Raw genomic sequence first — 24,686 nt, forward strand, 5'->3', positions numbered from 1 at the left:
CCCAGATCTAAGCTTTCATTTAAAGATTAAAAAGCCCTTCCTAATGCAGGAGTTCAGCATGAAGGGCAAGCCAGCAGCTTGAAGAGAGGGGCAGCTTGAAGAGAGCACCAGCTGGGCAAGCCCTGCCCCTCGCAGATCCTGGGGTCCCTGCAGGAGAGGGCACAGGGTGCTGCTGTCCCCCAAACCTCACCTGGGGCCCTTCCCCAGACAGGAGGTGTCCGGGTTTCACACTACAGTGCCTGTCCTACAATTCTTAAACGGTCCCCCGTGGAAAATCTTCATTAAGGCCAGAGCTGTTAGGGCTGGAGGCAACACGAGTGTTTTCAGTTCTCATCTTCACCACAGGGATTCCTACAGGAATGAGGTAAGCCCTGAGATTTTGGGGACTTCTGAGGTAAAAAGGAGGAAGGGGAGGAAATGGCTTGTCAAAATAAACACGGAGCCTCCCCCACCTCAGCAGGTTAAACAGAAAGAGAACTAAAGTCTGAAGACTCTGAGGGTTGTGTTTTGTTGTTTTTTTTTTTTTCTTTGTTCATGATTATAGTACTGGAAGATGAGTATGGAGATCCTCACTAATGAGACATGAGTCACAAGCTATGCTATTTTTAAATTCAGTCACTTTGTTAAGTACTGCCTGTCATGAAAGAAAACCAAACACCAACAAAGCACTTGTAACAAAAAAAAAGTTAATATATATATATATTAAATTGTTGCACTCCCAACTCCCCCTCTTCTTCCCACTCCACATCCTTCCACAATTCAGGTGGAGCCTAGAGGATCTTCCCTCACGTTCAGTCTCCTGTCCTTTAGGGCTGGCAATTTCCATCCCAAATGAGGAGCTGCACGCAGAGCTGTGCAGGGATGCAGCATACAGGGTCTGCCTGGGAGCTCTGGGGGACCTCTGCTGAAGCCATCTCAGCCAGAGAAGCTTCCTGAGCAAGGACTTCATGGACAAGAGCTGGGCTGTCCCCTGAGACAGCTCCCACTTTTTGCAGCACCAATTTTTCTCTGCAAGGAATTACCAATAAAACCTTCCCAGGATCTTATAATCTTGCCAGCTCCATCACAGAGTTACGAGGCTGACACCTTGCTGAAGTGGGCAGGCATAAAGCACCAAAAAATACTTGCAGAGTGTGTTTTTTTTAAAGCTGGAAGGTATCCAGCAAGTGAAGACTATAACTTTCGTTTGACCTACAGCCTTCCTTTAAGACAGGCATTTAATCTGGAGTCACTTGGCTCAAAAACTAGAGAATCCATACTTCCCAAGGTAAATTGTCCTTGCAGATTGTCATCTATTGGTAAAACTCACCGAACTGGAGTTTCCTCCCTGCTTTGAACTTCCTGAGAATTTTTCACCCCCCTAGATCTTGGAAAGAGCGAAAGGCATCCTGATCCCCATCTCCCTGTGTCTGGGCATAGCCAAAACAGTGGTGCTACACAGTGGGAGCCACCTGAACCTCTATCATGGGGAATAAGGTAGCCAGAAGGCATGGGAGGCCCCCCCTTGCCCATACAGAGGCAGGCTCTTCCTAGCCAGCTCCTGCCCCATGGAGAATCCCCAGCCCTGGTTCTAATCCAGACGAAGGCTTGGAGCTGGCATTGCCCACATCTTTACCTGTGGAGCAGGGAGCAGCATCGTGTAAAACTGCCTGGACACCAGTGAGGGTCTCAACCCCTCTGCTGCCCTCTTCCCATGCAGAGACCCTGCCTAGAAAGCACAGAGAGCTTCTGCCATCTCATTCTCAGTCCAAATGTGAATAAAATCTGAAGCCTGCTCTACCGAATCTGCCAAAACTGCTGTAAAAAAATAAATTTGCAGATGCAGTAGTGACAAAATCCCAAGCCTGTCTAGCTGTGCTTGCAGAGCTTGCTGAACACTCCTTCCAGAAAAGCAAGGGGCCAATGAAGACACCCAAGAAGGCATCAGCATGGCCCATAGAGCAGCAGCCATGCCCTCTGCCCAGACCCTCCACTGGTGACAGACGGACGGTGATGCAGGAGGGCAGAGAGCTGCTCCGAGGCGGTGGCATAAGGTGCTCCTCACCTGGCTGCTTCACGGTGAGGGTGGTGAGCCCAGAGAGGTCCTCTGCCCGCTTGTACCAGCGGTCGCTGGGGTCGAGGAGCCACTCCTCCACGCGGCAGTCGTACACCCCGCTGTCCCGCACGGTGGCGTTCTGGATGGAGAGCAGGTAGAGGCCCAGGGACGGGCTCTCCATGTGGATGCGGCCCCTCAGGTCGCCCAGCGCCGCCAGGTCCCCGTAGCGCAGCGTGCTCTGCCGGCTCAGCCGCGCCACGGCCTCCTTCTCCGGGTGCCCCGGCCGCCAGACGTACCACTCCACCGAGAGCTGCGACGAGGGGCTGCTCCGGCTGCTCACCTGGCACTCCAGGGTCACCCACTGGTTCTCCAGCACCGTGATGTTCCTGTGGGTCTGGTTCACCTGCAGGCGGTTATCTGCGGGGGAAGGCCGGGAGAAACGCAAGGTGACTGAGGGATGCCAGGGGCCGGGTCTCCCCAAGTGCACCTCCCTCCACAGATATAGCCCTGGGGTGTGATGGAAGAGAAGAGGAAGGGGAAGAAGGAAAAAAAAAGCGAGGAAAAGAAAATGGGACTGGTGGTTCTGAGGCCTTCTGAAAATCTCAGACTAGCAACCAGCAAGGCTGAATTTGGCACAGGGAAGTGGGAACCCCACATCTCCTCATAGGACCTGGGGGATCCTGAGTGCACAAACATCTCGTGAAGGGAAGTCACACGTGAAGCTCTTCTCATTCTCCCCTTGGGGCAGGGCACGAGCCTGGTCACACCCCAGCCAGTAAGCTCCGCTGCAGTGGGAAAAGGGGAAAAAAAACAAGGCAGAGAAAGGACAGCTGGTTATAGGGAACCACTACTGCAAAACGAGAAGTGGCACGAGGGCACACACGGTGTTTTGCTGCGTTGGGAATGCCCCTGGTTTTTGCTCAATAATTTCATTGATACTCGGGGGGTGATAGCAATCAGCTCTTTTAAGTGAAATGACGTGTGGTACACTCCTAATTCCTTTACAACCTCCTTCAGGGGGCACAGTGTGGACTTCCCTGGTACGGCCACAGGAGTAAGCGACAGGCACCGTACTTCCCAGTGAGAGGTGGGTGATGTGAAGGAGGGGGCAAATCGCAGCTCCCCGCTCCCTGACTGCCCCACAGCCAATTCGGGGATCTGCAGGCAGAAACAAGCAGCTGGGACTGGCCGTGAGCAGTATGCTCTGGCCTGCTGCACTCCCTGCACAACCAGGTGAATTTAATCTCCAGAATTAGGCACCGGGAGCAAGCCAGGGCTTCCTTATGGAGTACTGATGTTCTGCATCAGCAGCATGCATGGGGTGCTGGCTGCTCTCAGGGACAGTCCTTGCCTCTCTGCCTGGAATGAGGGCTGTGGCCCCAGCTTCTGGTGGCCACCTTCAGCCCATCTTTGCCAGAGATGTCCTCTGCCACGGAAAGCACCAGCAGAGCAGATTTCTCCTTTCCTGGCAGCCAGCTCCCCACCTCATTAAACTGATTACTCACATTTCATGTGCACAGCGCAAAGGGAAAAGAGACAAGGCTCCCCACGCCTGCCAGGATACAGATGCAGAGTAAAATTAAACCATGTGCAAAACATAAAAATGCTCTCCCAGGCAGGCACACACCAGTTCTCCCTCATTAGGTTGCTAGCTGACACACTTTCTACGTGACACCTTTGAGGATAAAGAAACCTGGCTCATTACAGCGGCCCTCCAGATGGAGGGGCACAGGCAGGGACCCTAAGATGGACACCAACCTGGCGTAGGCGGGTGACACTGAAGGAGGGGAAATAATGTCTCCCTGAAGGGATGTGCAGGCATGAGGATGCAAGGAGGGGGCGAGAAGGCTGTAGCGGAAAGAAGAGCACAAGCTCCCTGCTGCCCCAGCAGAGCTCAGCAGGAGATGTGCACAAGAGCCGGTGCCGAAAGGCCCCGGAGGACCCCAGCAGCGCAGCGCGCGCTACCTGGCTGCTTGACGGTGACCTCGGTCCGCCCCGACACCTCCTCTGCCAGCTTGTACCAGGCGTGGTTGGGGCTGAGCAGCCACTCCTCCACGTGGCAGTAGTAGCTGCCGCTGTCGCGGACCTCGGCCCGCTGGACCGTCAGGCTGAAGAGCCCGCCCGACGCCGAGCGCTCGAACTGCAGCCGGCCCCGCAGGCCCTCCTCCTCCGCGTAGGTGCCGTACTCGAAGGCCGAGCTGTGGGTGGTCTTCAGGATGAGCTTGCCGTCCGCGTCGGAGGGCTTGTGGACGTACCACAGCACGGCGAAGTGCGAGTCGGGGCTGGTCTGGGATTTGACAGAGCAGTTGAGCGGGATGGGGCGGTTCTCCACCAGGGTGATGCTCCGCTTCGACTTGCTCACCTGCAGCTTGGTCACTGCCAGGGAGGAACGGGGACAGGTGAGAAGAGGTGGGTCATGGACATGGAAAAGAGACTCACCTGTTTGGGGGAGGACCAGAGAGCTCTCCCCTGGCTGCACACACGGCTGCTCTTGCCTTACAATGAACCTTCAGGAAAAAAACATTTAGCTGTTCTCCTACCAAGCCTTCTCTCCTTTTCACCTCCCCTCTATTCCTGAATTTTCCCACCAGGTCCCTCAGCGAGGCACCTGCTTTTCCACAGTCTTTTTTAAAAGTCTCCCTTTCTTAGTTTTGCTGTGGTTGAGAGCACCAAACCTAGTGCGAAGGCTACACCCAAACTCAGTTTCCCCGTCTCTTCAGCTGCAACCATCCTTCAGACACAAGTGCTTTTTTTCTTAGTGAAATCACACAGCTTGCAGCATATACCAGTGGGCTTTTGACCAGTTCCACAGAAAACCATTTCCAGAAAGAGTGAATTAAACGAGCTCCTACTGCTGTCACACCCCAGTGTGACACGCAACCCGCAGACACGCACTGGTTAGGGGAGCAGCCACGGGCACGACTGGGAGAGAAGCATCCCACTGGGGAGGACCAGCAGGGAACACGCTCCGCTCCAGCAGCCAGGAGCTCTGGCTCCAGGGCCACCGAGGACTGCATCACCTGGGAGAAGTCACGGCCACGCCACCGCTCTCGGCTTCCCAAGTGTGACTGCAGCTCCCGCATGGGCAGCTGAGCGGTCATGCAGTGTTGAGGACGGCATTAGCTCTGTTGTGGAGTGAGATGCTGGTCTCCAATTGAACCCTCCCTGCAGGAGCAGGAGGCAGAGCCTTCCCCTGTGTGTTCAGGCTGTGCCTGATGCGGCGAGCCCTGACCCACGGCACTGACACTTGCAGAGGAGGATGTGAAGCGCCCTCGTGTGACACTTGCACTGGGGGAAGCCTGGCAGCTGAAGACCAGATGAGAGGAGCAGCCTCTGGCCACGCACACTCTCCCTTTGAGCAGCCCTGCCACCGCCTTCGCCTCTCCTACAGCGACCAGCAGCTCCTGCTGAACGTGAGGCTGGGGGAAGTGCAGACCTGGAAGGGATGAGCCGGAGGTGTGAGCGTGAAGGATGCTACATTACCCAGGACACCTGGGCACAGGCAGGAAATCAGGCTTCCCTGAATGGAGGTGATGCATGAGGGGTCCTGCACGCTGCTCCTACCCCTTTCCTGCTGCACCCCGTGGCACCAACACTCAGCCACAGCTTATAAAGGGCGTCCTGACACTTTGTGATGGTCTTCAACAGTTGAGAGGCAGAAGGTGTGTGCCAGTGCTGCTCCAGCCCCTCCTGTCCCAACCTCTCCAAGCTCCCCTGGTGCCTCACACGGCTGCTTCCCCCTGAAAGGGAGCTGCCTGGCAAAGGTCTTCTGTGTACAATTAGCAAATCTCTTAAGGAAGCCTACCGAGCGCCCTGGGCACCAGAGGCATGGCAGCAGCGCGGTGCTACGGGCGTGGAAGACTGAGCCCTGCCAGGGGAGCCGTGCGGATCCACACCCTGGAAGCCTGGCCCACGCATCCTCTGCTCGCCTGCGAGGAAGCGGCGCTGCCTCCTCTCCCCACCACGGCGAGGGCTCCTCGCTTTGTGTCGCGCCTTCCTGCCGCTGTCCCTTGGGCGCCAGGGTCTCGGATGCCTGCCGGCACGAGCGATGAGCGAGGGAGCTAATGGGTACGGGCAAGCAACATCAAATGGAAGGGAGAAACTCCCCCGACAGTGACACTTTCTGCTCCAGCACAGCATCTGAGACAGGCGTCCTGGCAATGCATTAGAAGTTCCCCTGGAGCCCACGTTGCCCCTGGCTTTAATCAGTATGCTAATAAAGCCCGGATGGCTGCGTTACGGGTTCGCAGACAGCGGAGGGAGGGAAGGAGGGAAAAGGCCCCTTGTTCTTCCTCTCTGGGGGACTTCAACTCAATGGGGAGATTTAGCATCACGCTGTCGTATTTCTGCTGCACCCCCACCCCCACCCCCCAGGCACACTCCAGCCCCTTTGTTTCACCCCAGGACACCAGCCTCAGCTGCTGCACGCACGCTCATCCCACCTCCCTGGCTCGCTGTCGGCTAAGAAAGGTTATTTCAAGCATTAATCAATCTTCCGAGTCCCCGAGAGATGAGCCAATAAAGGGGAAGGTGCTTCTCAGCAGTTTCCTTTCTCCCCCCAGCCCCCTTTCCAAACAGTTTATTTTTAATTGGTACTGGATTATTTTCTGCAACCGTTCCTAAGGAAACCTCTGTTCCTATAGCAACTGTGTATGTTAAGTCGGCAGCCCTATATCTATTAAAATGCAGCCTGTACACACGCGGCGGGGTCGCTCCGCATCCACGCGCGCTGTCGGGGCGTGCACGGGCGGGAGCTGCCGGCGCCGCGCTCTGCCCACCTCGCAGCACCACCAGCAGAGGCAAGCGAGGATCTTTTACGTGGGGGTGAGGGCGGTGGGGAAGAATTCTTCCCAACTCTGCCAACAACGAGATCCTAAATTCCACGCTCGCAGGCCCTCCCCAGCCTTTTCCTACCTGCGAACACCAAGCGCTTTCCCACCCAGGTGCCACATCCTACATAGCGAACGTGCACCTCACGATGCCAGCCTGCCTCTTCCCTATTCCCTTCCGCAGATCCTTTAGGAACAGCTCCCTGCTTTCGCAGACCAGGGGCTGCACACCGCTGGCTCACAACCACCACGGCACGGGGGCTGCCTGGGAGCAGCCGCTCCGTCGGGCTGCAGGCTGGCGCGCTCGCCAACGCGGTCAGGATGCAGGAAGCTCTGCGGGGCTGCTCACACCCCTGCCATCCCACGGGAGTGTTGGAGGTGGGACCACCAGCCACCATTCGCAGGCATGCAACCGATCCAAAAGGCTCAGCTGGCACTCGGGAATGGAGATTTGGAAGAAAAAAATGAATTCTGAAGTGAGTGGGCCAGGGCGATGGTGCAATACACCACCACCAAGTCCGGCTCTTTCTTTCATCCCGATGGGTAAGACCTCTCCATGGTAAAGCACATCTCGCCACGCTGCGTGTGACTTGCCAGGTCATGTCTAAAGACGCCTGCACGACATGGAAATTACCGCAGTTGCTGGTGCATGAGCAGGACTGCAAGAAGACTGACATCCCAGGCAGCCAGCCAGCCAAAACTTGCCCTCCTGACACAGGGAAACTCCCTTTCCTGGCTCGGGGACGTGTCTGGGCCTCCACAGGGAGCTGATGCAGCCTGCCCCGGGGCTGTGCTGCGCCAGGGCAGGGCTGCTCCAGCGCTGCCGAGCAGCAGGGGCGGTGGGTGCAGCCACGGGAGCAGGCAGGGTTACACGGCGCCTTCTGCTGCGCTGGCAGGAGGCTGATGTTCTCTTAACAGCTTCCCAAACATCTGCTTGAGGAGGAAAACAGGTGCATGTGTCGAGGTGAAGCTACCGTGCCTATCGTCTGCAAGCCATAATCCTTTGCCACGATGTCTGCCGGCTCCCCGGAGGGTGCCAGTAAAGAGGATATCACACCTTGACGTGCTGTAATTGGCACTACATATGCTGTTAAGGCTCTCAATTTACACTGGCAACAGGTCATGGTTAAAACCCTTGTATTTCTCTTAAACCAGCCCCGTCTCCTCGCCCAGCCATGCGACCTGGCTGAAGAACACAGGTGTATTGAGTTCTGCAACTGTGCTGGTGCTGAAGACATCAGCTCTCCGATGGCACGGAGACATAAATGCTCTCCTGCACCAGTACAGGCATCCCACTGTGTCTGCTGGAGGAGCAACGGGAGGCTAAATGGGGGATGCCTCACGCTGGAGCCTGGCCAGGATGCAGGGACATTACTTCCCTGCCTGGCTGGAGTGGCTGGCGAAGGCGCGAGGTGTCCGCAGCACGTCTGTACGCTCGCTAGACAGCTCACTTCATGCAGCATCCTCCAGCATCACAGTCTCCCTGCATTAACTCCCAGGCTGAGGAAAACATCCCTATTAATTTGCAGGGACAGGCACCGCCTCGGGATACCTGGTCCCGAAAGCTTGCATCTGTGGGCTGGGGGCCAGATCTGGGCCACCTGGGAACCACAGCAGGCCACAATATGGCCAGGTACTCCACAGGCCGGTATGTATGGAAGGGGATTTCTACACACCATGAAGCAGGCAGGCAGTCTCCTCAAGCCAGGTATTTGATAAGCACAGACACACAAATGTTAGGGGGGAAGGGACACGAGTCAGCAGAGGAGGGTAGAAGCAGCGGCACGATGTGCAGCTCTCCTGCTGACTCCCTGCAGCGGTAAAGCCGCCTGGCTCCCTCGTCTCTGCTCCCTAATCATCAGGCCGGGGTTACAACACTCACCTTTATTAAAGCACTTCGCAATCTGTGACTTAAGATGCTCCGATAAAAAAGGTGCTCGCAGACTTTTTGCATCATCTTCCCTTGTAGGTGTCGAGAAAATGTAAGGGCAGGCCTTTGATAAGGGTTCGTTTCCCACATGGGAACTGCAGTACTCAGTTGTAGCTGGAGACAGCCTCCTTAATAAAAAAAACCCACAAAACCCACCATGCCCCCCTGTTGTGTAGAGAGAGGGGGCTGCCAGCTAGGGGATGACCGAGCTCTGCACGCCCCTGGGAAGCTGCCATGAGGCAGAAGGGGTGGGCACAAAGACAGCCAGAAGCAGACCACAGAGCCCCCGGGGAGCCCCATCACGAGTACAGGGAGGCGGCGAGGGCTGCTGTGTCCCACTTTGGAGACCGTCACCCCCCGGGGAGCACTCCTCCAGAAGACGTGCTCTCCTGGAGAGACCTGGTGAAGTATTACACAGCTTTCCCAGGGACTGCCCTACTTGTAAAAGCCTCCGCTGGGATCTCGCCGTCTCAAGGTGAGGGAGGTGGGGACAGGAGAAATGGGGACACCGCAGCGCGAGCCCACGCACGGTTTGACACCAGGGATGGTGCCTAACAGGTCCATCAAGAGAGACCCATTTCCTCGACCCGAAACGATGCTTACGCACAGGACCTGCGTCTCTGCCCTGCACCCTTGGCTTCAGACATCCCTCAACTCTGAGGGGCTTTTGGCACAGCCTCAGCTGATGCCCCAACCCTGCAGTCACAACGGCCGCGCACCCTCAGGCGCCTCGCCATTTCCCCGAAAGCACCCAGTGACCTAATTCCTGTTTGCCTCGGCTCCGAGAGCCCTGTATGCAGGTCACCGCTCTGCCGCAGGCTGAGACATGTGCGAACGCTCGGCACCTCTGCTGCCTCCTCCATAAAAGCACGGATCGAGAGCCTCCTCTGCCTCCACAAGTGTTGCAAGGACACACGCGCTGTGGCGATGGGAGCAGAGCAAGCACAAGCCGGCCTACTGACTCAGCGCGATGAGGGACGGGGGCCTCGAATTTCCTAGGAAAAGGAGCATACAAAAGGGAGAGACGTGGGAACTGGAAGGAGTGACCCTTCCCTCTGGTCCCTCTCTTCTCCACAAGGCGTTCACAGGAGGGAGGACGGTGAGAGGCTCCGAGGAGGAGCTTGCTCAACGGGCTTAAGCGTCACGCAGAAATCACCGCAAAGCAAAGACAAAAGACTTGGAGCGCCAGCACGGCCTCCCCAGGGAGCCCGGGAACATGGCAGCACAGCTCCCGACTCCTGTTATTCTCTCTTAATAGAACACAATCCCTACTGAAACTGGATTAGCGAGGCTGCAAATTGCGTTAGCCAACATGGGCCGCTGCTGGTGCAACAGGAGCAGGAGAATGGGAAATAGCATTAGACTTTGCCTGCCATTATTACTGCCATTATTAACTTGTCACTTTACTGTAGTGTTCCTATAACAATGAATTATTGCCTGCAAACAGGCTGACATGATCAAATTACTGGGAGAGCAGCTCTATGGAAAGGAGAGACAACGTTAACCCTTTCTGGAGGCACGTTCGGGTGCTGCCCCCTCCCAGGCAGGCAGATAAAAAAGCCAAGGCTTGGACTTCGAACACCACGCTGCCATTTTCCCCTTGTGATCCGCTAGTTTCAGAGCAATGCCCGAAGTTTCCGCAGCCCCTAGGTGGCCCAGGTTCTCATTTCAGGTGGGCTGCACAGACAAAGCACAGCAGCAATGTGAGTGTCTGCAACAGAGAGGGAGAACCACAGCTGGAGCTCACCTACCTTCGCATCTGGAGGTGGCTGTGGACTCGGCTGTGAACTTACCTTCAAGAAACAGAAACAAACACAAAGACAGCCCAAACGAAAGCACCCTGCAGCCCTAAAAACAGAAACCTTCCTGTCAAACCCTGAAATAAATGTAAAAGTTCTGCAGGAGAGGCAGGGGGAGGGAGTAAAAGACTCCCAGCACGAGTTGTGCCTGCTGTCAGAGAACAATATACGGCTCACTGATCACTTGTAAATTAAAATATGGAGATAGGATCACTGGAAGATAAATTCAGTACCAAGCTACAGCCGCCGAGGATAAGGAAAGAGGAAAATAACACATGGAGATATTGAATCAATCCTTCAACAGAAAGATTTCAAACAAAAGAGTGCTACGTCAATTAGGAAAAAAAGTAATTAAATGCACCCAAAGAGCGAGTTACAACACATATGGCAGCACTACACACAAATTCCCCTGTCGTTCTGGAGCCTGGCTATTAAAGGCCAAACTTCCTCACAGGGTGATGGAAAGATGGCTGGGAAGTTTGCAGAGGTGCATGCCAGTGCAGAGCTGCTTCCCATAACCATGATTACTGTCTGTCTTCCTGGTGCTCACTCTATTTACCTGTGTGGTTTCAGAGGCCACTGCTGACAAGCTGGCGGCTATGCACAGCGAGATGAGGTGCTGAGGGTGGTATGAGACGATATTTTCTTGCTATGCAGAGAGCAAGTTCCCCAGACAGACCTGCTGTAGGATCGCGAGGTCTGCTGGACACTGCCTGCGCCAGCGCTGCTAGCCCCAAGCTGTCAGCGCTGCCCTCTGCAAAAATACAGCCCCCTGGGGAGTGCCCAGCTGAATCCATCCAAGAGCTCACTCACCTTTAACTGCTTCTTTTCACCGTGTTCATTTTCTGTGGGGGGATCACAGCAAGGCTGATGCTGGCACAAGGAACGGGGCAGGGCCATGCAGCCAGCTGTAACAGCCAGGGCTGAGGATCACCTCCCCCTGCACAACCAAGTGCTAGACCAGCTCCACCTGCCTCGTGAGACCCAAACTCATGATTCACGGCTTCATGCTGCGGCTGCCTCCATAAGCTAACTGGAGAGCCCATCTTCCCATCAGGGGAAGTCCTGGAAAAACACTCGTATAGAAATTGCCCTTAAATGTTCTGCTGACATTAGCTCCACAAGGTAAAATACGGATCAAGAAGAAGCTAAAGAGTGTGGGGAGAAGGCCTCCAAAACAACATCGAAGAAGCTGTGTGTGCACAGACTGCGAACAGGCTGACATTCTGCTTCTGTGCCTGCATCCTGCAAGCGGGAGCAGAAGACCACTCTCAAGGTATCAAAGAGAGAAACTGGGACTGTTTTGAAATGGAAGTGAAAAACTTGCACCTCAAGAAGTAACAATGAAGAGCATGAATTTGGACAGAGCAGCACACCCTGCATACAGCGGAGATGCAAGAATCCCCGCAGTAAGACCAGTGGGCACACACCCAGCAGGGTTAGGGGCAGAGGTGGAGGAAGCAAACCCACGCATGCCAACTGGGAAAGGAAAAAGGGGACCAGATGGGTCGCTAATGTGAGTCTGTGCAAAGGCACAGCGCCGGGTCACACACCGCTGGAAGCCGACAGGGAAGAGCAGCAGCTCTGGGGCAGGACAGCAGGTCTCACCCGTGGGTGGTGGAGGGGAAGGAGCGAGGCTCTGAGCACCCAGGGGAGAGGAGACTGCTCCGTGTTGCAGTCGCGGCTGCTGATGAGCAGCCTCCTGTCCCTGCTGAGCGCTTCTTGAACTCCATCACTCAAGCAAGAGCGCAGCTATATGCCAGATGGAGCAGAAGGCTTTAAAGCAGGGAAGCAGTGCTGTTCTGCAGAGCAAAGCCACCCTGAGATCACGCAAGCAGCAAACTTGAGATAAGTTTCCAGACTTCACTTGTGTAAGGAAGTTTCCAGCTCATTACCTTTTCTTGTTTAACTGTATTGTTAGTTGCTCCCAGAGGCTAAAAGTGTTGGGTTTTGAAGAATGCACCTCACAGCCCTTGCAAAGGCTCATTTGAGCCTCCACTGAAGTGCCCAGGAGAGGTCAGGGCCTCACTGGCCATCAGTGGTAGGAAGGGCATCTCCAGCATCCAAGCAGAAGAGGATTCCTCACACACAGACAACATTATTAAGAAATGAGAAGGGAGAAAGGCAGCAACAGCAATATCTGATTTTCATTTGTTAGGGAACGCCTCCCCTTAAACTCCTCCACAAGCAATTGTGTTGGCAATTGTTTGAAAATCAGTCCTCTCCCAGCACTGAGCGTGCCATATGGCAGCCTGCGTTCCCAATTCTCCCCTGCCTCTTCCTCTCCTCGTCCTCCCAGCATCCCAGTATCCAGTTACAGCCACCACTGCCTTGGCTGCTCACCACGTCTTCCGAGGGAAGGAGGCGCAGGACACTGAGCAGTCCCTCTACAACTGCTGGTGACAGCTCGGACCACGAGGTACGGGTCCTCCTCCTCTTCTCTACCATCCTTAGGTTTTCCAGGCTGCTGTCAGTGGCCAGGATAATTTCTAGTGGAGACCAGGAGAGAGAGAGCTCTGCACCCAACCCAAGCACAGGATTTTCTGGTTCACCCCGATCTCAAACAAAGTTCAGGCACAAGCATCCCCCTTCTCCGAGGCCAGTCGAGGAGCCTGCACCCTCCCCCTCCACGACAGTTTCAACTTGACAGCTCCTAATAAACCAAACTTTACGGAGCAGCCCCTGGAGAGCCCCTGGAAGCTAATTAATGCTCTAATGAAGAGCCTGACGGTCTTGTTTGCTTGACGGTTCCCAGGTCAATCAATCTGCTGTAGCCCGGCTTGTGAAAAAGCAGCGAGGAGCCCGGCACCCCTGGCGTCTGCTTGGTTATCATCCCCCTCCGCCCCTCCCCGTCCCTCCTCCCACGTTCATTACTGTCAGAAACCCGGGAGCAGGAGGGCAGATTTATGGAGGTGATTGCAGCCTCTCCCCGTGTGCCCGCTGCAGGATTAGTCACGACAGGACCGGCGGAGGGCTGACGCCAGGAGGGAGGGCGGGAGAAGATGGGAAGGAGACATCAACTTGCGGGCACAGGGGCGGCCGCGCATTTATCACAGGCTGATGGTCTGCGGGCAGCTTGCAGCTGGGGGGTGGAAAGGGCCGTGTCGGGCTCTCTAATGGGGAAGGGGGATGTGAGCGATCCCAAATGTGATGCTGCCCCAGAGCCAGCTCCCCACGAAGGTGCAGCGCTCGGACCCCTCAAAGCTCTGCCGAAATCATCCCGCAGGGGAAAGACGAGTGCAGGAATGCGCGCGAGGACAATGTCAATGCGATGCAGCAGCACGAATCTGCTCCAGCCTTCTTGCCAAGAGAGACATATTGCGATGTCCCAGCCTGCCCAGACCGCAGCACAGCCCCCCCGCCACGTCCTGTGCCGCCAGAGACTGTCTGCTGCCCTTGTCTGGGTCCTGCAGACCGCGGGGACGTGTGCTGCTCGCAAACAGCCTGCCCCGTCTCAGCTGCTCCGTCCCTGGAAACTTGGCAGGGAGAACCAAGATCTACGGAGAAGCCACAAACAAAGCCAGCCCGCCAGCCCTCGGGTCCCCCTTGTCCCCTGCACACCTACTGCCTGCCTCTCCTGGGCTCCACAGGGCACATGGCCAAATCCAAACACCCCCAGGCTCACTGGGGTTCAAAAGAAACCATCTGCACCAAGGGGAAAGGGCTGGTGAACCCTCAGGGGAAGCCCCAGCCTTGGGGGCTGAAGAATGCAGGTGGGCTGCAGGCTTCACCCCTGCACTTGGGGCTCGCTCCAAGCTCGGCCCGTGCTCCTGTGCGTGGTCTCCTGCCAGCTTTGGCTTCAGGGAAGCAGCTGGCACGAATTCAGCCTACTTTTATTGTTCCTCCCCTCTGCTGCAACATGAGCTCACCAAGAAAGGAACAACAGGCAGCTCGAGAGCTGGAAGGAGAGTGCTGCCTTGGAAGGACAAGAAACAGCCACAGGCAATCTAGCCAGTCGCCAGCCCGGTCCCTAATGCTGCCCGACAGATCCCCGGAGCTGGCAGCCTACTCCAGCGGGAAGAAGCTCAAACCCAGCACTCACCCTCGAGCAGTGCAGGTCTCTGCCCCTCCGAAGCACACAGGAGCTGCCTGGGGCATCGTGCCTGTGCACAGAGCCCTCTGCTCTGCAACCTGGTGTGCTCCAGGCTGCGTGACACCCAGGAGCAGGCCGTGGAAAGGAGAAACACTGGAGTGCCAGGTAGTGCTGCTGCTGCTGCTGGGTTGTCATGCACCGTCAAGGGATGAACACCATGCCCTCCCGACGCCTCATTTCTCTGCAAGCTCTTGCATGTACAGACTGCATCCTTTATAGGGCTTTTCCTCATGCTGCCAGTCCGTGTAACACACCAGGGACTAGGAACATCACGTTCAAAGGTCAGATCTAGCTCCAGATGTCACACAGGCCACTCCTGCCATCCCACCTCCAGACCTTCAGTTCTCAGCTGGGTTCGTGCTGCAGTTACCTGCCCCGTTCACTTCCTTCTCCTGAGATACGTTTCCCAATCCCTGCTAGTTTCTTCCTGGGAATAAGAAAGCGCTGAAGCGTTTGAAGCTGCTGGCACTTCCTCAGCGTTACCTGTTGGCCAACTGAAAAGCAGCACATGAAATGATGCAGCCATGCTAACACACGGAATTCAGCTACCACTGAGCCTGCATGACAACTGCAAACCCTTCCCACCACACGAGTGCCAAGAAGAGACAGCCGAAGTGTTGAAACAGCAAACTGACACACCGCGGGAAGCTCCGGCACCTAGTCCCTCGAGGATGCGGGATTTCACACAGCGAAGAGATTAATGGAGCAATCAGGCAGCCACTGTTTTACCTTTCTCACCTTAACAGGCTTTAAAGGCTGACATATATCGATTGCCACTTCTGCACCTGGAATCTGTCAAACAGAAAGGTCACTCTGACAAATAGGGAGCAGGGGTCTTCAGGGAAAACTAGAATCCCAACATTAGCTTACAATCTGGGAACATAAGCTAGCTCAGTTTGCCAGAAGACTTTCAGACTTGCCTTCTTCATTGCACATCCCTTAGTGGATCTGTAGGGGAGACAGCTCACCCCAAACCCACTGGTGTATGGGGCAAGGCAGGGAGCTGGGGCGAGTGACAAAGGAAAGCAGCCCCTAGGACTAAGGCATCCAGTAGCAGCCTCAAGTTATGTCAGGTTAAGGTGACTTATGGAGCCGCAGACCTGGACTGTGACAGCGCTCTCAGGTGCTCAATTATTCTGAGGTCCCAAACGACCCCTTTCAAAGAAGCCCTGGGTAGTAATCTGAAAACCAGCATCTGCTTCGTCAGCACAGGTCTGACCGTGGGGACGTTAGGACATCCATTTGTAGGTGACCAAGGAAGGTGTTTCCCACATCATCCTGGGCCCTGTTTGGAGATGATCCAGGCAAGGACCCGGTGATGACACAACCCGCTGCAGCTTGCAAAACCAACAAGAACCACAGCAGATGCTGGCACGACTGCCAGCACCACATTCATGGAGAACTCAAACCACTGGCTCTTAGAGGCTGCCTGGGGCATGGAAACGAAACGCAGAGTGCAATAGCAGTGCTGGGGACGCTCTGAGGAGGAGAGTCAGAAAGGAGCCCCCCTCTTCTTGTCCATCCCCTTGCGGGCCATAAAACCACAAACATTACGCAAGGCTCATTGGACTGACAGCTAAGATTTGTGTAGCAGTAGCTCGCTGAGCAGCAGGGAGATAGGGAGAGGTAAAAACCATGGAGACCTAGATCACTTGTTCTGTTAAGGCATCCCTCGATGCTTACTGCTCCAGTAAAGAAGAACCGGCTGCCAGAACATGGCTTAAATGTCCTCCTGGCCACACTGAACTGTGGCACAGAGGCTCTCTTCTGGAAGATATTACCAAGGATTTCTCTTTCTCTCTGCGTCACACACAAATGCACGCACAGAAATATGCCATGAAGAAGCATATTGCTCCAGGGACCATCTCCAGTCACTGCTGTTTCCTAGGGAAATAAGCTAAAATGATGAACATCACCAACGTGACCTTGCAAGCAGTAAAACATGTATTACAAGGCAGGGTAATCAAGACAAATGGAGAAGATTAACATGGAGATGATGGCAAGGAAGGAGGAAGGGAGGGAAGAAAGAGGGCAGAAAGCTCATGAGGGAGCTCACAGCATCCCCTGACTTTTCCAGAGGGTTGGGGAAGGTGGAGGAGAGTATGGAAAGGGCCATTGAGGGGAAAAATACAATCCCTAAGCAAGAAGGCAGGCCCTAGGGAGGCATCCCTCTGCACAGGAACATGAGGGCAGGACTGACAGTGCTGCAAGGAGCTGAGCCAAGAGCCCTGAAGGTGCTAAAAGCCCCACTTCAAACATGAACTCTAGCCCTAAGGCTGAGATAGCAATAAACCATTCAGCTCAGTGGTGGCCAACAGCTGCCCTGACCACACATCTTAGCAGCCTTCATGAGGAATAGGAGACACCAGCAAAGAGTCCTCATCAACAAAACCTACAGAAGGAGCCGAAATCTCTCCACTGGCTGTACAGGGAGCATAAGCACTTTGTAGGTTTTCTGACTCTCCCTGCCAAAGCAGGTCTCTGTTGCCTAGATGTTGCTCGCTGTGAATGGGCACCCATGGACCTGGGGACTTCCAGCTGGAAAGGGCTTGGTTTCTAGTGGGGATGAAAGTCAGGCTCTTTAATCACTATCTGCTTTTGAAGATGTCTCCAACCGAGCAAGAGATGCAGCCAGTCACTAGATAAGAGCTGTAGCACAACACCTGTGGTGGGTGTGCACGTAGGGGCTTTGGTGGGAGAGCCACTCTTCCCTTTGATCCGGCCCCTCTCCTCTCTTAGAGGAGGCAGCATCCTGAAAGCCATTTCCATTTCACAGGAACAGCCCAGAAACTGGACCGAGCCTCAGTCACCTCACCTCCCAGAAGAAAACCCTGTGAACAGTTTCAAGTCCCACCCAAGACTTTCACAAGTGTGAGATGTCAGTTGCAGCCACAAGAGCAGTCCTTCCTCTGGAGAGACTACTGCAGCACTGACATGCAGCCCATCCCCACGGCACACCTCCCAGACCCTCTTGCGTGCTCTCCAAACTTACCTGGCCGCAGAACCCTAATCTCCAGCAGGTTGGACGTCCTGTCTGCCAGCCGTGTCCAGCTGCTGTTGTAGTTCTTCCTCCAGAGCTCGGCCACGCACTGGTACTTGCCAGCCTCCGTGTCACTTGCCCGGCTGATGCTCAGGCGCACGTTGTTGCTGGACTCGGCTTTCTCGATGGCAGTGCGGGTCCGGAAGCCCATGTACCTGTCACCCCACTGGACCCCGCCGTCACGCGTGAAGGTGACCAGGTCGTGAAACTCAGTGCTGCCTGCTGGCTGGAAACGCCACGTCACAGACACGGGGACCCAGGATGGGTAGTGCGGCTTGATGATGCACTGGAGGTCGAAGGACTCATTGTAGGTCACCCCAGGGGTGCGGGAAATAGCTGTGACAGCAAAACCAGCCTCTGCAAAAAAAGAGAGAGAAGGGCTTTAAAGAGCATGGCTTGACTTTGCATGAACAAGCACGACCACTCGTAGACTCCATGGTTCACAACCACCTCCTGGCCAAGCGATCCTCCCTCCCTGTTCCCCCGTCCAGGTCTGTAGCTGGTCACCGCAAGTGAGGGAATGATGGGGAAAATGAGAAGAAAAAGTTTTCTTCTGTGCTTTGGAGAGTTGGCAGAAGTTATGTAATCCAAGAATAGAGGCAATTTATAACAGAGAGAAGGTGGTTGCTTCTATTCTTCACACAGCATCTCTTTTGTTCTCTTACAGATCCTAGCTATATACAATTACCCTCACATCTGCATGACTCCACAAGCTAGTCAACACATCTTTACTTTTCTAACCCCAATACTTTGTAGGTTTAGGGGAGTTTAAAACCAGCAATCTATTAACAATTTAAAGATAACAATGATAACGTATTCCCAGTTGACTGGCTTACATTTTGGGTCAAGGAATTTCCATTGCTCGTTTGTTCTGAGGTAGAGAGAGAAAATATATATTTTTTTACTGTTATGATTACTTCAGTGAAGCCTAGATATAGCAGGGACCTTGTTTTCCACCATCAACATCTCCAAGATGCGTTTACTTTCTGGAGGTCTCTGCTGGGCGTCCAGGTGGACTTGGTGCTCTCCTTCCTCCCACAGCTATGCCGATGATCCAGGCTTTCAACAAAGCTTTTGCTGAAGCCCCATGGGTAGAGACCCCGCCAGAAACAGGAATGTCTTCTGGATCAGCATAGAGCTTCAGCCTGCCACAAGCTTGAAATTACAGTTTGGGGGATGAGCTGAGAGCTCACTGCAACCCACAGAGCTGCTGCTGAGGGCCAGACCAGCCACAGTGTGGATATCAGCGTATCTGCACACCTCCAGTAAGTACCTCTGCAGCCCCTGTTACTCATGGCATTGCTCATGGATGTGTAATTACTGAGAAGAGAGGCCAATCTTTGGGATTAAAGCCCCTTGCAACACAGTGATTACGCCAGAGAGAAGAGAGCGGCTGAGAAGGCAGAACTGCCACATCTCATCCCCACATAAGCCATTACCTTCAGACACTGCAGCAGCTCTGGCCTTAGAAAGCCACCTTAATTTTACCAAGATCGGCTGACTCTGTAAAGTTTAATCTCCAGTTGGGCTAGGCAAGGAAACTTAATGAAGTTCTCTCCTCCTGTCTGCCATGTAAAAATCAAATCTGTTTCTCAGGTCCTCAGCAAACATGCTCATGACATTAAGGTTAACATACAAAATCCCCTCTTCTTAGAATCACTGATTATCCCAAGTTGGAAGGGCACCACAAGGATCATTGAGTCCCACTCCTGGCTGCACACAGGACCACCCAAAAATCAAACCCTATGTCTGAGAGCGTTGTCCAAACCCTTCTTGAACTCCAGTAGGCTCAGTGTCATGACCACTGCCCTGGGGAGTCTGTCCCAGTGCCCAACCACCTCTGGGTGCAAAATCTTTCCCTAACCCCCAGCCTGACCCTCCCCTGTCCCAGCTCCATGCTGTTCCCTCGGGTCCTGTCGCTGTCCCCAGAGAGCAGAGCTCAGCGCCTGCCTCTCCGCTCCCCTCATGAGGGAGCTGCAGGCCGCCATGAGGCCTCCCCTCAGCCTGCTCTGCTCGGGGCTGAACAAACCAAGGGACCTCAGCTGCTCCTCATATGTTCTGCTCTCAAGACCCTTCTCCATCTTTGTAGCCCTTCTTTGGACACTTGTCTAATAGTTTTATGTCTTTATTACATCGTGGCACCAAAAACTGCATGCTGCACTCAAGGTGAGGCCACACCAGTGCAGAGCAGTGCAGGACAATCCCTCCCCTTAACCAGCTAGCAATGTCGTGCCTGATGTATCCCAGGGTATGGTTGACCCTCCTGGCTACCGGGGCACACTTCTGACTCCTATTCAATTTGCATTCAACAAGAACAACCAGATCCCTCTCCACAGGGCTTCTCTCCAGCCTCTTGTCCCCGCGTCTGTATGTATATTCAGGGCTGCCCCTACCCAAGTGCAGGTTCTGGCACATGCTCTTGTTAAACTTCATGCACTTGGTGGTTGCCCAGCCCTCTAATGTGTAAAGATCTCTCTGCAAGGCCTCTCTACCCTCAAGGGAGTCAGCAGCTTCTCCCAGTTTAGCATTGTCCACAAACTTATTTAGTACACCTTCAAGTCCTACATCCAAGTCATTTATGAAAACATTGAAGAGAACTGGCCCTCAAATGAAGCTCTGGGGAACCCCACCAGTGACTGGCCACCAGCCTGATGTAACCCCATCTAGTATAAACCTTTGAGCCCAACTCATTAGCCAATTGTTCACCTACTACATTATGTATTTGTCTAGCTGTATGCTGGATATTTTGTCCAGAAGGATGCTGTGAGAAACAGCATGGAAAGCTTTGCTGAAATCCAAAAAGATTACATCAGTGGGCTTCCCTCAGTCAGCTAGGTGGGTAATCTTGTCATAAAAGGAAATTAAGTTCATTAAACAGGACTTTCCCTTAATGAACCCAAGCTGGCTGTGACCAATGACTGCATTGTCTTTCAGGTGTTTTTCAGTAATTCCCAGAATAATCTTCTCCATAATTTTACCAGGGAATTTATACAAAAGGACAGCATCCACACATGTAAGCGAGCACATTTTGGGCAAGACCCTCCCCCCCCCCAACAATACAGCAGAACCTCCTCACCCAGCCTGCCCTCCTCTACCCACAGATTTCAGAGTGCCTGCCCTTTCCTTCCCATCTGCCAGGGACTAAAATCCCTGCTGGGCTCTTGAGATCCTCAGAAGTTCAGGGACATCTGGTCTCATCTGACAGCACATCTCTCTTGTGGCTGTTGCTTCACAACCACAGTGTCGATAGATTTATGGGTTTGAACATTATCTGTGCTGGTTCAGCTAAAGAGTTTTTTACCCTGCCAGACTGGCAAACGATTAGACCTTAACTTGAAATGTGAGTGTCACTAAATTTACTGCATTTTTTTACTAGCACTTTCTGTAGCAATAAACCTCTCTTGCTCTTTCTTAGCACCTTCCATTATAGTTTCTCGAGACACTTCAAAAGCATTACTCTCAACAAAAAATATCAGATTCAGCAGCAAGAAAACAATATGAGGTATTTTCATCGCTAAATGTTACTGAGCTACTACAGCTTTGTTAGTTATAGAAAGAGGACTTTGGAACGACTTGACAGAACGTGACAGTCAAATTTCTCTGGGACAAGGGACAGAGGTGGAGGGACAACTACCTTCAAATTCCATCTTCTGGAACTGCTGATCAATTTCCAGTATCTTAAATTTTAGCAAGAGTGAAAGTGACGCATTTTAAAATCTCATCGCTTCATCTACCACTGTACTCCCTGCTTCATCCCAACAAACGAGTTGCAAAGTAAAGAGAATGGCCAACACATGGACTTACAAGAGGCCAAATGCCCCTGACCTCAAGACAAAGACGCTGTTGAAACCAGCTGAGAATCTGCCTTGAGTTCTTTACAAACTAAAGTCCCTACCTGCTCTTGAAACCGATAGAGCAATGGTTTCTAGCTCTAGACAGAGCAGCCTCTGAAAGAAGGTCAGAAGTGAAGGGGAGGAAAGGGGAAAAAAAAAGCAAGATTTTAATCAGAATATGATATGACTTTAAAGTCTGGTCTCACACATCTTGCCAAATCTTAAGATTAATACTGTGGATAATTGAAAAAAAAATCTATCTTGACTTTTGAATAGCTCGCACTAATTGTTTATAGCTCTAGCATTCTGCAAATCAGGGACCTTGCAGGGATATTCATCAGTTCTTCGGTCTCCTGCAGAAAACTTTGGGAACCTGTCCAGGGCTTAATATAGCAAGGCCTAAGTGAGACCCAAGTAATTCACAATCTATGCAAAATCTCTAATGCCCTACATGCCCTCTCCTAAATTGATGTCATTTTGCTGTGTTTGAACCAGAGGAGCTATTTGGCAGAGCAGAGTACCAGCCACAACGATCACAGCCTCTAGTTTGGCTCAGTCCCGGGTCAGCTGCTCAGGGCCTCTCGGCAGAGGCAGTGAGGACTGGTCCTGATCCACAGCTCCCAAGGACTTCTGATGCTGTTGGGGATGCTCATGATTTCTGGTGGCTGGGCCAATAGATGCCCTATGTTTTGCTCTCCCAGTCTGGTGAGCTGAGACAAGGTTTGCCCAAAGCATTCAAGGAGGATTTGACGCCCACTGGGCATTGATGGAGCACCACCATGTCACTTCCCATAGCCCAGGCCATTGGGACATGGTGCCCCCTCTTTCAGCGTTGGCAGTCTCTCTCCTCGGCTCCCATCAGCCATCCCCTGCTTTGCTCCTGCCACAGCCACCCCTCAGGTTTTGCCCTCAAATGCAACTGGGCACACAGACGTTTTGCACCAACCTTCACAGGAGCTGCAGGTGGGCTGCTGGTGCCTCTGTTTCACTGGCAAGCACAGAGTGCTGAGAGCAGCCCCAGGTATTTGCAGGTGACCTCCTGGATTGAGCCAGGCTTGCAGGGCGCATGGCCCCACAGCCCCCACACCTTGAGTACTCACCCAGAGGAGTGATGGACACTGGGGTACCAGCGTGCCGCTCCCCAACCATCTGCCACTCCCCATCCAGTGTCCGCGTCCACTCGGCCACCCGGCACTCGTAGTGGCCCTCGTCCGCCCTGATGCTGTTGAAGATCTCCAGGGTGAAGGAGCCGGGCCGGACCTGCTCCATCTGGATGCCCCCGTAGCTGCTGCGCTCAGCATACGATGGGCCGGGCTGCAGGGTGCCGTCCCGATCCAGACGCACGATTTCGCTGCGCCGGTTCTGCTTGTCCACCAGCTGCCAGGCGACAGAGAGGCGGCTTTGGGGCCCCACGCCTGAGCGCACGTTGCAGCCAAAGCGCAGGCTCTCCCCCTCCAAGACACTGCTGGCGTTGTTGATAATCTCCAAGGAGATGCTGGTCTCTAAGGAGAGAAACGCACACACACAGGGGAGATGATACACACTCGGCACTTCTCAGTCTGCAAGGACGCTGCTGGCCAGAGAGGTGTTTTACCAGGTGCAGGAAACTGCCCACGCATTTGGGTCCAGGCACGTCTTAAGTTCATGCGTGACCACATCCAAAAACAGTCTGTGGGCAGCGAGCTGCTCCTGGTGCCTTGCACACTCAAAGCAGGTGTCGGCCAAAGCTGGGAAAAATCTCTGCCTAGGGCTCAGGAGGCATTGCCGCGTCTTCTGTTCGCAGGTCCAGGCTGGGGTCTCAGCAAAGCTTGAGGGAATTTGTGCTGCTACAACATGCACCACATGCAACCGGCTCTGCCAAAAAAAAAGCTTCCAGCTCCCTGGGCTTTTCAATTCGTGTCAATCTGATTACCATCTTGCCACGTCCATTTCTGCAACACCTTTCGGGAGAAGCTTTCGCAAACTCCCATCGCTCTCAACACTAGAGGTAGCTATCAATGTTTGGCAACATCAAAAAAAAATGTTATCCTGAGCTTCCCAGAGATGCTACGGCTTGTTTTTCAGAGATACTGAGTGCTGGTTACTCCTGCTGTCTTCTGTCGGAGTTATGGACACTTAGCACCCTTGAAAAATCACGTTTGTTCCTAGAGCTGGTGATTTACGAAACCTCAGGAATGAAATCTGCCTGAAAGGTGGCTTTGCCTAAAAGCATTGCATTTTAACAACTGTCCAGTGCAAGATTTCTAACTGATTTTCAATGCCAAACAAATGAGACCAAATATTGGTAGAAGAGAAAAGAATTAGAATTTCTTTTGGAGAAATGAGGAGGAAAAAAAAGCTTAAGGAAAGGGCTGCATTTCCCTACAAGCCTAAGAGACAGGAGACAAACGCTGCACAAAATCCTCTGTCAGCTTCCCATCTGCTTGGTCAAACCCTGCAGCTAGGGTAACCTGGGCAACACTTGCCTGGTTCTTCATGCTGCGGCTACCTGAGTTTGAGAGAGCAAAACGGAGGAGAAATAAATCAGCTGACCCTCTTCTCTCACCCTGCCTTTCATGTCTTTATCACATTTGTCTGATAAACACAAAAGGCACTCAGGCGGGCCTCTGGCAGGGCTGTTTTCACCAGGGTTGGCAGACACACAGTGACCACAACAGGGCTCCATGCTGAAGAGCAAACTGGGGCTTGAGGAGCAAGCGAACCTTGGTTTCTCCTAGTGCAAGGCGCAACCCCAGAGCCTTGTATGACAGCTGAACAACAGGCACAATCTGCAGGAACCCAGCAGCTCTTAGGATAAAGCAGGGACAAGCCACTCTCCCCATTATGCCTGCTGAATACTTCAGGGCACCCAGCTTCGTGCAGAGCATAGAGGTGTGAGGAGCAAGCCAGAGGCTGTCACACGGACCTTCACCTCAGGACCACAACTGCCAGGTTGGAGTGATCACCAAGGTGGGGACACATTTCCCCACTCACAAACCTGAGCAGCACAATCCCCTTGCTCTATTGTCCCCCTCCCCTAAAAAAGACTTGCAGTTGGGATTTCAAGCCTCCACAGCACACAAACCCTTATCCTCCCCATTCCCCTTCCAAAGTCTGATTTGGGCTGGACACACCACAGCCTCACCAG

General features: G+C 53.7%; 1 protein-coding gene across 1 annotated transcript in view; it reads right to left on the bottom strand.

The window, feature by feature from the left end:
* The window catches only part of IGSF3 (immunoglobulin superfamily member 3), a gene marked incomplete at its 3' end in the record, with an annotated part of 79,749 nt that overhangs the window by 1,780 nt on the left and 53,283 nt on the right, over positions 1-24,686 (bottom strand). Inside the window, exons 5-8 of the mRNA XM_084285619.1 lie at positions 22,660-23,061; positions 17,679-18,083; positions 4,001-4,411; positions 2,045-2,452 (exon numbers count right to left, since the gene is read on the bottom strand). Coding sequence (XP_084141745.1) covers positions 2,045-2,452; positions 4,001-4,411; positions 17,679-18,083; positions 22,660-23,061 — 1,626 coding nt within the window. The remainder of the gene's footprint in view (positions 1-2,044; positions 2,453-4,000; positions 4,412-17,678; positions 18,084-22,659; positions 23,062-24,686) is intronic.

This window comes from Netta rufina, assembly GCF_964035555.1.
Source record: "Netta rufina genome assembly, chromosome: 1".
NCBI classification, from domain to species: domain Eukaryota; kingdom Metazoa; phylum Chordata; class Aves; order Anseriformes; family Anatidae; genus Netta; species Netta rufina.